The following is a 12,814-nucleotide window of genomic DNA, read 5'->3' on the forward strand; positions in this document are numbered from 1 at the left end:
GAATAAAAATGGTAGGTGATGCAAGAAAAGAAAATAGAAACATAGGTATTGAGAAAAAAAGCATATGCTAAGATAATGAACAATGAGAGATATGGGTACTAAAGACATTCAAAATAAGGATAGAAAGAAGACTATAACAGTGTCATGTACTTCCCTATAGATCTAACAGCAACCCTTATGGAAATGTCTCCAACACTAAGTTAAAATAGTCTGAGAAAAGAAGGCCAAGAACTGTTTAAGGCAATGTGGGCAAGCTCAGTAATAGCTAATAACAGCAACTGAAGGGAGGTGCCAATGATGAATCTCTTAGCTGCTGTCCCAAGATATTTATTCACCATAAAAGCTGCAACTCCCTACCAAAACAGTAACAAAGTACTCCTGAAACAATTACCTAATCAATTTCAGTGTCTACACACACAAACAGAGAATCTATTTATCTTTCGGAAAGTACACAAACAACACAATATTTAATAAACATCACACATAATTGATATTAGAAGACCTTATCCCTCTTTCAAACTTCAAATAATTAATTTTACCTTAAAAAACATTGTGCACATCCAGTACCACATCCAAAGATAAAACATTATGAGAGAAACTGAACAATCAAATGTCTATCAAAATTCTACAAATGTGACATAAAAGTAGGGGAGAGATATTGGATCGACATAGACATTCATGATAGTAGGTAAAAATAAAACTAAAATCTCGAAATACTCATCCTTTATCAATTCTTTATATTAATTACCTTGACAAATGTTATTCATCCTTGAATCCCAAACACATTTTCTGAATAAACAGAAGACTGAACAACCACTAAGCAAAACGTGTTCACATAAACAAATACACAAAAATATTTACATCACCTATCAAGTCACATCCTAACCAAGTAAATTTGGTTTTAATCCTGGACACACTTAAATTGACTGAACCATGTTGAACTTCTCATACGGAAATCTCTAAGCAGACCAGACAAAAGTAAATTCTCAGTCTAGTTCTCTAATAGGAAAACTAGAATTCATGACCAAACTGTACAAGGGTTTGGAAATCAAACCAGCGAAATTAACAGTACTAGCTAATCCAGTTATGTCAGATTGAAGGACTAATCAAAAATTATATTATCTAGTTTGAACCTCTGATAACTGTTTTTGAGTTTCTGGGAAAAACAAATGCAGGGTTCTTTATGATTCCGGGATCAGTACGTCTGTATGTAAATACTCTTCGTGTCTTCCAAGTTCCAATGATGGATTTTGCACTTACAAAGAGTATGTGTCATCAAATTATCATTCTTGGTGAACACAATAGGATTTTGCACTTCAACAAGACCTAGTACTAGTTCACCAGCAAGCTAATGTGTTCAACTAAACCAGCAACCATAAAGTACTAGTCCATCAGTCTCTCCCAGTTGGATACCAAGGACTTTAGAAACAAAGGATAATATGCATACAACACAAACAACCAAAACAAAAAAGTCTCCTTGTATAATCATGTCAATTAATTAGAACAAATGAAAATGAAAATATTAGAAGCTACTAAAACCACACTTTTGTGACTGAAAATTTTAGTGCCCAAGAAATTGGAAAAGAAAGTAGAAACATTTCAGTAATCGAAGAGCCAACAGACACCAGAGTCACAAAGGGATGTTAATGCTGTAGGAAAAGGGTCAATTCTCTCTGTCAAGCAACATGTCGAGATTGAACAGCCAGCTCAGTAAGCATAGAACAGCAGCATTGGAGATTCATCAGACAAAAGAGTTGAAACTTAACAAGGAAATTAACAACAACAACACACCCAGCAAATTAATAAAGAAATTTAACAGAGAATTAAAAATTCTTCATTCAAGGAATAGCTATGAATAGATGTCATAATGTTCAATAGAAACCCTAATGGTACATTTTTTACATCCACAAACCCTAATCAAGACGATAGATAAAACGCAACCCCCTAATCAAGACAACAGATAAAACAACCCTAAAACTGATTAAGAGCTGGTAAATTTGGTAACAGCCTTTGTACCCTCAGATACAGCATGCTTAGCCAATTCACCAGGGAGCACCAATCTGACAGCAGTCTGGATCTCCCGAGAAGTAATAGTAGGCTTCTTGTTATAGCGAGCAAGACGAGAAGACTCTTGAGCAAGTTTCTCAAAAATGTCATTGATAAAGCTGTTCATAATACCCATAGCCTTGCTAGAGATACCAATGTCAGGGTGAACCTGTTTCAGCACTTTAAAAATGTAGATCTTGTAGGTTTCCACGGACTTCTTTACCCTCTTTTTCTTCTTGTCTCCTGCAGCTGCTGCGCCATCCTTGGGCAGCTTCTTGCCTGCCTTTGGCTTCTTCTCTGCTGGTGCCTTCTCTGCGGCTGGCTTCTTCTCCGCTGGTTTCTTCTCGGCCTTCGGTGCCATTGTTTGCAAAGCTAGAGAAAGTGAGAAAGGATAATTTAGGAGGAGATGAAGATGAATTTGGTGAAGAGAATTAAGGGAGGGGTTCGTTTATATAATGGTTCGTAGAAAGTTCTTATTGGTTTAGATGGAGTGACGCGGATCGTGGATTGTAGCCGTTGGATTTACAAATTAATCAACGGTGCAGGATAGTTGTGAACTTAAAGTGAAGTGTAATTGATTTGAGGTTGAGGAATAATTTGAAATTTTGAAAATTTGTCTGCTTCCTCTTTCATTTTGGTGGTAATTTAATTAAATAAAGTAAATAAATGTCAAATAACTACTTTTATCGGATTTAGACTTTTAACTATTTAAAAACTTATCAATTTTTATATCTTAACTTTACACTTATCGATTTTAGTCTTTTAAGTATTCAAAAATTTATCAGTTTTGATCTCATAACTATATAGCCTGATTGGCCATAGATTTCCCAAATAATATTTAGGAAAAAACTTAGCAAATAGTGTTTGTCCATACAATTTGTCATTATTTGGCAAATATCCTAAATTCCCAAATACTAGTTTTTTCTAGTATTTGGGCCAAATCTCATTATTTGGGATCTTTTGAAAATTGAAATTTTAAACCAAACTTTTATTTTTTACAAAAACACCCTCTATAGTAGTTGTTTGCATTGTATTACATATTTTTTACGTGAACACCAAAGTAGTGATGAAATATTCAGTGAATATGAACGTGGTGATATGGTTGCTGATGAAAATGATGAACAATCGGCTCGGGGTAACAAAGTCATATGTTTTTTCTACTTCACGATGTATGGAATGATGGTTGTTGCACTCACTCCAAACTACCACATTGCTTTAGTGTCATGGACACGACTTGTTATTTGTTGTAACGAAGATCCAACTGACTTGTAATACAAACTTATTATTAGTTTTGATAGTTTTAAAAACTTTTGGGTATAAATCATCTTTTTCTAAAAAAGTGAAATATATTTCTCAAATATTATGACCAAACACATGGTGAAATTTCACCCAAATAATATTTGCCAAGAATATTTGGAAATCTATGACCAAACGCTAGCTTACCGATTTTACTCCTTTAAATATTTAAAAACTTATCAGGTTTAGTCTTTATCCATTTTTTATACAAATAACTTAGGTTTATATTAACGGAACTATTCATTAAATTAAATCTTTTTAACCCATTTTTTAAGTTGTTTCTTTATCTTGCTACTTTTTCTTCAAATTACTCTTATGAAAAGAACAATAACCTCAACGATTCAAAATAAAATTAATGAGAAAAAACGATTTAAGTCCTAATTTTATTCAGTGAAGGACAAAATGAAGCATATAATTATTGCTAATGACTTGAATATGTTGTGTTCCCTTGGTTAACGGTTCATAATTTGCATGAATTTTTTTAATTTTATTTTTCATACAAAAAAAATAAGGGATTTAATCTTATTACTCAATTTCTCTACGTAATATAAAATGAATAGAATAATAAAATCAATCTATTTTAAAAAAAAAACATAAAAAATAATTTCAAACCTACCATTTCATAAATTTTAACTTCTGAAAATTAAATAAATTGCTTTTAATAAAGTCGTTGGAGTACAAATTTTGAATTCAACGGGTAATAATTTTTTTCTCTTTATAATAAAGTTTAGCATATTCAAGTCATTAGTAGCATTAATATGCTTCATTTTATCACCCGTTGAATAAAATAATGACTTATATTTTCTTTCCTCGTGATTTTATTTTGAATCGTTGAGGTTAAAGTTCTTTGTATAAGGGTAATTTGAAGTAAAAGTAGCGGGGAAAGAGAAACAATTGAAAAAATGGATAAAGGATTTAATTTCTCAAGACATGGATTCTGTTAATATAAACATATGTTATTTGTATAATAAATGGACAGAGACCAAACCTAATAAGTTTTTAAATATTTAAAGGACTAAAACCGATAAATGTATAGTTAAGACACTAAAACCGATAAATGTATAGTTAAGTGACCAAATCTGATAAGCTTTTGAATAGTTGAAGGACTAAATCCGACAAAAGTATAGTTAAGGGATCATTTTAGACCTACTTCTATAGTTAAGGGATTATTTCTGGCATTTTCTCGTGTTCAAATCAACTACTTCACTTTTTATTTATTCCATCTATCTTTCCATTAATAGATTAATTATTCATGTAATTACACTCAACTCAGAATACACTTTTTATTTAAAATTGAACAGTGATGTTTTCATACTATGAAAATTCTACACTTACATCTTCTACGAGGTATATTTATAACTAGGTACGTTATATTTGGCGTGATTTCATGCTACGCTATTTGATCAAGATTTGAAATAACCTTGAATCTATTCAACACCTCTACCCATTTGAATTTAAACTTTTTGAGCACTTTTTTGACAATCAGCTAAAAATATAAAATGTGTGTAATACATTTGCAATGATGTGGCAAATTGACAATCAATGACGTACATGTAGCATTTTGAGGGGGGGAAATAAAGAAAAAATTGAAGTCTCCGTCGATCCATCTACACATCTAATGATTCATGGCATGCTTAGGAATTAGTTGCATATGTTAATATCCCGATCAACTAATTCATCTCATGAATTGCATAGAAACTTGGAAAATGCCTCAATTTGATCATTGTGTCTCGTCTTCAATTTTGATGAGCTAGAGAACTCGACATGTTGGTCAACAAGTGAAAAAGGTGCAAATTTGTTATTCAAATGTCGCCCCGTCCACTAGTCACCGTCGTTGTCGCCTTCCAATCCTCATAATCCAACGATTTCTTTTTTCAAATTTGATTTTTTTTTTAAGTTGAAAATTGCAAATTGTTTATACACAAAAGTTAATCAATACATGAACCACCTATAATTTTAGACACAATGAAACCATTGACTACATAATCATCGAAACAAAACATAGAGAAAGGAGGAAGGAGAGGTGATTCATTTTTTTTTAATTGGGGTACAAAGGAAGAAATAGAGTAATCATTGTATGCGTCTCCATTTTTTTCGATGAATAAGATCATAGGCTCCGTCACATTTAAATAAAATGGAGAATGATATAGTAATGGTGTTTTCCTATTGAAAATGACAAAGGTGAGGGAGAAGGAGAGGTGACTGAAGAAAAAAGAAGGGTGGATGGTGGCAGTGGAAATATCAACGACAACGGTAGCAATGATGGTGGTGTTGGAAAAAGCTATGGCTAAGGAAAAAGGAAGGGATTTTAAAAAAATTAATTAAAAGTATGTTTCTACGCGCTTAATGTATGTGTATTGCATCTTCCTTATCACGTCAACAAAGAGTATCTAATATGTGCTTATTTTGAAAAATGAAAGTGTTTAATAGGAACAAGTCCTAAATAAAGTATCAAAGTGAAATATGCTGACAACTTTTAAAGGTTCTATATGACTTAAGCCTATTATGTGTGAAAAATTAAAAAGAGCATGACAAAGTTTTGTTGGATGAGACATTTATTAGAAAGAGATGTCAGTCATGCTTTCATAAACTCTTAAATGAAGAGAGAGACAAAGACATTATGATGGGGTGCTAGGTAATTTAAAGCACTGCGTGAGTTGTCGTGATTTTGAATATTGTAGGGGTATGCTGGTTGATGAGGTTAATAGTGTTATTCGTAGATTAAGTAGGAAAAGCATAATTGGACAAGACAATATCCCAATGGAATGTTGGAAGAGCACGGACAAGACAATACCGAAGTGACTGACTAGGTTATTTAATGTTATTTTAAGAACAAAAAAATGTCTGAGTAATAGAGGTAAAGTACCATGGTTCCATTGTAGAAGAACAATGATGACATTCAAAATTGCAACAACTATATACATAGGGTTATCAAGTTGTGCAATCACACTTTAAAAATATGGGAAAGAATGGTAGAGATGACGATGAGGAGGAGCGTGTCTATTGTTGAGAACCGATTCGAATTTATGTCAGGGCAATCGACTACAAAGTCATTCATTAGGTGAAGAGACTGGTGGAATAGTATAGAGAGAGGAAATAAAACTTACACATGATGTTTATTGATAAAAATAGGACATACGAAATAGTATCGAGTATGTTCTATGGAGATGCTTAAAGGCTGAAAGTGTACATGTAGAGCATACTACGGGATTAAAGACATGTACAATGAATCCAAGACTAGAGAAAGTGTGGTGGGAGAGACTTGGAGTACTTTTCAATGATGATATCTACAAGAAACTTGACTTTTAACGACCATGTCATAACGAAGGGACAAAAATCCGGTCGTTATAAATGTACTTATAACAACCAAAAAATTCCGGTCGATAATACCATGTGTTAAAAAGAAAAGTGTTAAATATTGATTTATATTTTTTAAAAAAATAATAGGACCCGGGGTCATCATTTTGTTTTTTATATTTTTCTACTTTGCATAAGCGGCCAACAAGGTTTTTTTTTTGTACTTTCAAGCATACTCACACCTGTCGCTTTTCACATAGGAACGCCATAAGCAGTTTACATTGTTTCCGTTGGATTTGCTCAGGTTTAAATCGTTTCTTTCGATATTTTTCACTGTCGGATCTACTCAAGTTTTCTCCGTGTCTCTTTCCATGTATGTCTTCTAGGTTTATTGATTGAAGTGTTGATGGTTTGATTTGGAATTCTGTTTCTGTGTTTGATTTTGCCTCTTCGTTGGATTTATTTCTCTTCGGTGTGATTTGGCCTTTTGGGATGTACATTCTGCAATTGCATGCTTCTAGAGTGCTTTTAAAACGGAGTTATGCAAAAAAAGTTTATGTATTGCTCAACTCCATTCCACTTATTTGTAAAGTTATGAAGTTTTGTTTAATTTATAGGTTATCTGGATAAATTCTTTGTAACTGGGAAGTATAGTTTATGTATTAGTTTGTTGGCATGTTCAATCTGAAAATAGGAATTTGTAGTAATGAATCCCATTCTTTACTTTTGGTGCAGGAAATGAAGTTTTAAAAGCTGAACAGTTTCTTGAGACCATTATCAACGGTATTTGTCACTTGCGAGCTTATTATAAACCTGCATCAAGTGATTCATACTTGTAGAATTGTGAGACCACATAATTAATAAGTTTAAGTTGTTAGAGATGACACTACTTATATTTGTTTAAACAAGTCTTCAACATACCTCCTCATGTGCAAGCCTAATATTTTTCATGGTTTCCTTCAAAGTTTGCCATTTGGGTGTATCTCAGAACTAATAAAGCCTCATAGATAATACAAGCAAGAGAAAGATAGATAAAGCTAAGATGGGGTATAAGACGCAAACAATTTGAGTGGGATTAAAGGTTTGAGTTTGTACACCATATCAAGATCATCATTTTACAATAATTTACATCATGTGACAAATCAATGGTTGGGGACTAATCCTCAGAGGGTACAACTCTAACTCTTAACAAAAAGGTAACTAATAGCTTTTGATACTTCAAAGATAAAATGCACATTTATGCGAAAATGAGGGGGCAATTAAACTGTCACACCCCGAGACTCCCCCAAGACACGGACACGGGACCTAGGACCACCAATAATCCCAAGCTAACCCTGCTGGCAAAATCGCATACTAAAAATAATAAACTGATGCGGAAGCTAAATCATAAATAAAATGAAAAGATGGGGAATACCCATATACTATAACTGAGATATATGAAAACTGATGAGTTTAATACAAATAAGATATTAACTCAATTCTAAGCTGAATCTAACTATGTCTGAAAATAGCCTCTAACTGACTAGAAATGCTGGGATACGCCCCAGCTAAGTCTAGCAAAACTGAAAATAAAGGACTAGAAATACTGAAAAGAGACTCATGACTATTGTCCTCGGAGAATGAGGACTCACCACTGATTTCTGCTGAACTGGAGATCGGGAACCGATCTAAGCGTGATCTGGATGTTGAGAACCTGAACCTACATCACGAGAAGATGTAGCGCACGTATGCATTAGTACTTGAAAGGTACTGAGCATGCATGATAGAATACAATTAAATAACATATGCAAATAAGCGATGATATAATCTGAACATGATATAGATACTGAATGCTGAGATAACTGAATGCACTGACCAATTTATAACATACTGAAACTGAATATTGTCTATATTGATAAATGGTCAATGCAATAGAATTTGACTGAACCTGTGGGAGTTACTTATAACCAATAATAAAACCACATGAGCTAAATGTGGAGTCCACGCCCCATCGAGAGGAGAATATACCCTGCCAGAGGTATAGAGGAATGTTGGCGTGATCACTGAAATGATTCCACAGAGGGGACTTACAACCTACGTGGCTAGTAGCTAGTTTTGGGACTATTTGGGTACGCTGAACCCTAGTCTAACTCGATATTGTGCTACTCCCAATGGATTAAGTAACTAACACATTATGACTAAATTTTTGTAAGTTACTGGATAGCTCGAACTGAACATGCAAACTGAAAATGCAACAATTAAACTGATATTGATGCATTAATAACTGAGGCATGTATAACTGAATAACTGAAATATCTGACCTAACAGGTGTAATTCACGAACTAAAGAAATACATAGCTAGGGTTCTGAAATTCATGCAAGAAACGAAGTAATAACATGATAATCTGATTTGGAACATTTAAATAACTAATTCATGATAATCTGCTGAAGTTCTAGAAACCCTAAGTCTAAATAATAATAAGGGAATCAAGAATCTGACTGAATTCTAGGGACCTAATGGGCGAAAGGAACCCACTAGTGAAATCCCACATACGTGGTGATGAATTTCACGGAGAAATCTTTCGATTTCAGGGCTGGAACTGATGGAATCTTGTTGGGTTCTTGACTTCTTTCTCCTCTTAGCGTTCTAATTTTTCTAAGTTTTGATTAATGATTTGACTTAGGTAAGTTCTAGTTATGTTTCTAGGCTTAAACTGACTAAAACCTCATAATTTAGGGTCTAAACGACGTAGTTTAGGGGTCTAACGAAATAGGAAAAGACCAAAACGACCCTGACTTAAAATCTGCTGAAGTGACCTACGGACTATTCGACGATCCGTCGATGGATCCACGATCCGTCCTGTCAGTCCGTCGATGAGTTTAGAGACTAGGTTCTAAGGGCCTCGACCTACGGATTGATCGACGATCCGTCGATGGATTCACAATTTGTCATGTCAATCCGTCGGTCGACTTTAAAGACTAGGTTCTGAAGGCATCGACCTACGGACTGATCGACGATCCGTCGATGGATCCACGATCCGTCAAGTCAGTCCGTGGGTCATGCCTAAGAATGGTTTTTGTCTGAATTTCTGGGGATGGTTGCCGATGCGAGCCACGTACCACTAGCACGGGCCATGGGTGACCCTACGGTCCGTGGGTAGCAACTGTGGGTTGCACCTGCAACGTCTGGAAATCTGCATTAAGTTCTGTTTCTGGATACGGGGTGTTACATTATCTCCCCCTTGAGAACATTCGTCCTCGAATGAAGACTAAATTAGCTGAAATAGAGGAAAGAGGCTGCAATCCCTACCTCTAAACACTGAGAACTGAATTTCTAACTGAACTGAGTTCCAAGAACATGCAAATACACTGAAAATGCAAGTACAAACTGAAGGAACATGATTCTAAGACTGAATTTACGTATGAATGACTGAAAAACTGGAGAGGAACTATTACCTCAAGCTGGAGTGGAATCAGAAGGAAAGAGGTGAGGATACTTGGCTTTCATGGCCGCTTCTGCTTCCCAAGTGGCTCCCTCTACGGACTGACTCCTCCACCAAACCTTGATTGAAGCGACTTCTTTATTTCTCAACCTTTTAACTTGACGATCAAGAATCTCAATTCGTATATCCTCATAAGAAAGACTATATTTTACAACCACAATCTTTAATGGCACTATGGATGCTAGATCACCTACACACTTCTTCAAAAGTGAAATGTGAAAGACTAGATGCACTGCTGTCAAATCTGCTGGCAACTCTAACTCATAAGTCATTCTACCAATCCTTTTCAAGATCCGGTAAGGGCCTACATATATGGGACTGAGCTTCCCTTTCTTGCCAAATCTCATCACCCCCTTCATAGGTGACACTTTCTGGAAAACCCAATTATCAACTTGGAACTCTAGTTCCCTTCTTCTCACATCTGTATAAGACTTCTGGTGACTCTGAGCAGTCTTAAGTCTATCTCTAATGAGTTGCACTTTCTCCATAGCATCAAGGACTGAATCTGGTCCTATCAAGGCTGCTTCACCTACTTCAAACCAACCAACTGGAGATCTACATCTATGCCCATACAATGCCTCATAAAGGGGCATCTGAATACTAGAATGGTAACTATTGTTGTAGGCGAACTCAATAAGAGAAAGGTGATCATCCCAACTACCCTTGAAATCGATCACACAAACTCTCAACATGTCTTCTAAGGTCTGAATGGTACGCTCTGCCTGACCATCCGTCTATGGATGAAATGTTGTGCTAAGGTTAACCTGAGTACCAAGACCCTTCTGAAATGACTTCCAGAAATGAGAGGTAAACTGAGGACCTCTATTTGAGATGATAGACAAAGGAACCCCATGCAACCTCACAATCTCATTAATGTAAAGCTTGGTGTAATCCTCCGCCGAATCTGTAGTATTGACTGCCAAAAAGCGAGAAGAATTAGTAACCCTATCAACATTCAGCCAAATGGAGTCATGTTGTCTGCAAGTACGAGGTAAACCTGTGATGAAGTCCATATTGATCACTTCCCACTTCCAAGTAGGAATGTCAATCTTTTGAGTCATGCCTCCTGGTTTCTGATGTTCTACCTTGACTTGCTGGCAATTGGGGCACTTACCCACAAAATCTGCTATATTTCGTTTTATACCATTCCACCAATAGACTTTTCGCAGATCGCGGTACATCTTAGTGGCACCTGGATGAATAGAATATCTGGAGTTATGGGCCTCTGCAAGAATATGTTGTCTCAACTCGCCCACATTAGGAACACATAATCGACCCTGGTAGCGAAGCACACTATCTCCCCCTTGGGAGAATACCTCAACTCTCTGATTGTGGACTGCACCCTTAAGCTCAAGCAAGCTTGGATCACTGTCTTGTTTTTCCTTAACCTCTACTACCAAAGAAAATTCTACCCCATTCTGAACCGTTACACCACCATCTGATATGCTTATAAGACGAACTCCTAGGTGAGCAAATCTGTGAACATCCTTTGCTAGATCTTTTCTTTCTTCCTCAACATGTGCTACACTACTCATAGATAATCTGCTAAGAGCATTTGCTACTACATTCGCCTTACCCGGATGGTAATGCACGCTCATATCATAATCTTTGAGGAACTCAAGCCACCTTCTCTGGCGAAGATTCAACTCTTTCTGGGTGAATACATACTAGAGACTCTTATGGTGTGTGAACACATCTACATGAACACCATACAAGTAGTGTCTCCAAATCTTGAGTGCAGACACCACTGCTGCAAGCTTGAGGTCATGAGTCGGATAATTCTTCTCATGTACTTTAAGATGTCTAGAAGCATAAGTTATAACCTTACCTCGTTGCATCAATACACAACCTAGCTGACCCTGGTTACATCACAATAGATCACATAACGATCTGAACCCTCTGGTGGAGTCAAGACAGGAGCTGTAGTCAACCTAGTTTTCAGTTCTGCGAAGCTTTTCTCACAATCATCTAACCACTGGAACTTAACCTTTTTCTGAGTCAACCTAGTCAATGGTGAGGCTATGGATGAAAATCCTTCCATGAACCGTCTATAATAGTTCGCTAGACCCAATAAACTTCTAATATCTGTAGTAGAGGTAGGTCTAGGCCATTGTTTCACTGCTTCTATCTTCTGGAATCTACTCAAATTCCTTCACTAGACACAATATGCCCAAGGAAGGCAACTGATTGTAACCAAAACTCGCACTTGTTAAATTTTGCAAATAACTGGTGATCTTTGAGAGTTTGCAGAACAACTCTCAAATGACTTGCATGTTCTTCCTCATTCCTAGAGTAAATGCGGATATCATCAATAAAGACGATAACAAACAAGTCCAAGTACTACTTGAACACTGTGTTCATCAAATCCATGAAAGCTGCATGAGCATTGGTTAGTCCAAATGACATGACTACAAATTCATAATGACCATATATCTACAAGAAAATGTACATACAACGACATTAATTTGGTGATATTTGAAACAAATGTCGGAAAATAAAGAATTTCACGATATTTAAGAATAAAATGTCATAAAACAATGACATTTGATGTCAAATGTCATAAAAATAATGACATTTAGTATCAGATATCGTAAAAATAATGACATTTGGTTCAAAATGTCACTATGATAATGACATTTATTGAAAAATGTCGTTGCTTTTAGCGACATTTAGCGAAAATGTCATTTAAATGA

At 35.6% G+C, this 12,814-nt stretch overlaps 2 protein-coding genes across 2 annotated transcripts in view; one reads left to right on the plus strand and one right to left on the minus strand.

Annotated features, from left to right (window-relative positions):
• Positions 1–12,814, plus strand: part of LOC125857508 (malate dehydrogenase [NADP], chloroplastic) — a 1,084,261-nt gene that overhangs the window by 1,033,534 nt on the left and 37,913 nt on the right. The gene's annotated exons all lie outside the window — the stretch shown is intronic.
• On the minus strand, positions 1,806–2,468 carry LOC125857528 (histone H2B). Its single transcript, XM_049537131.1, has one exon. It carries the CDS (start codon positions 2,405–2,407, stop codon positions 1,982–1,984), a length of 426 nt encoding a protein of 141 aa, XP_049393088.1. The 5' UTR covers positions 2,408–2,468; the 3' UTR covers positions 1,806–1,981.

This window comes from Solanum stenotomum, chromosome 3 (genome assembly GCF_019186545.1).
Source record: "Solanum stenotomum isolate F172 chromosome 3, ASM1918654v1, whole genome shotgun sequence".
NCBI classification, from domain to species: Eukaryota; Viridiplantae; Streptophyta; class Magnoliopsida; order Solanales; family Solanaceae; genus Solanum; species Solanum stenotomum.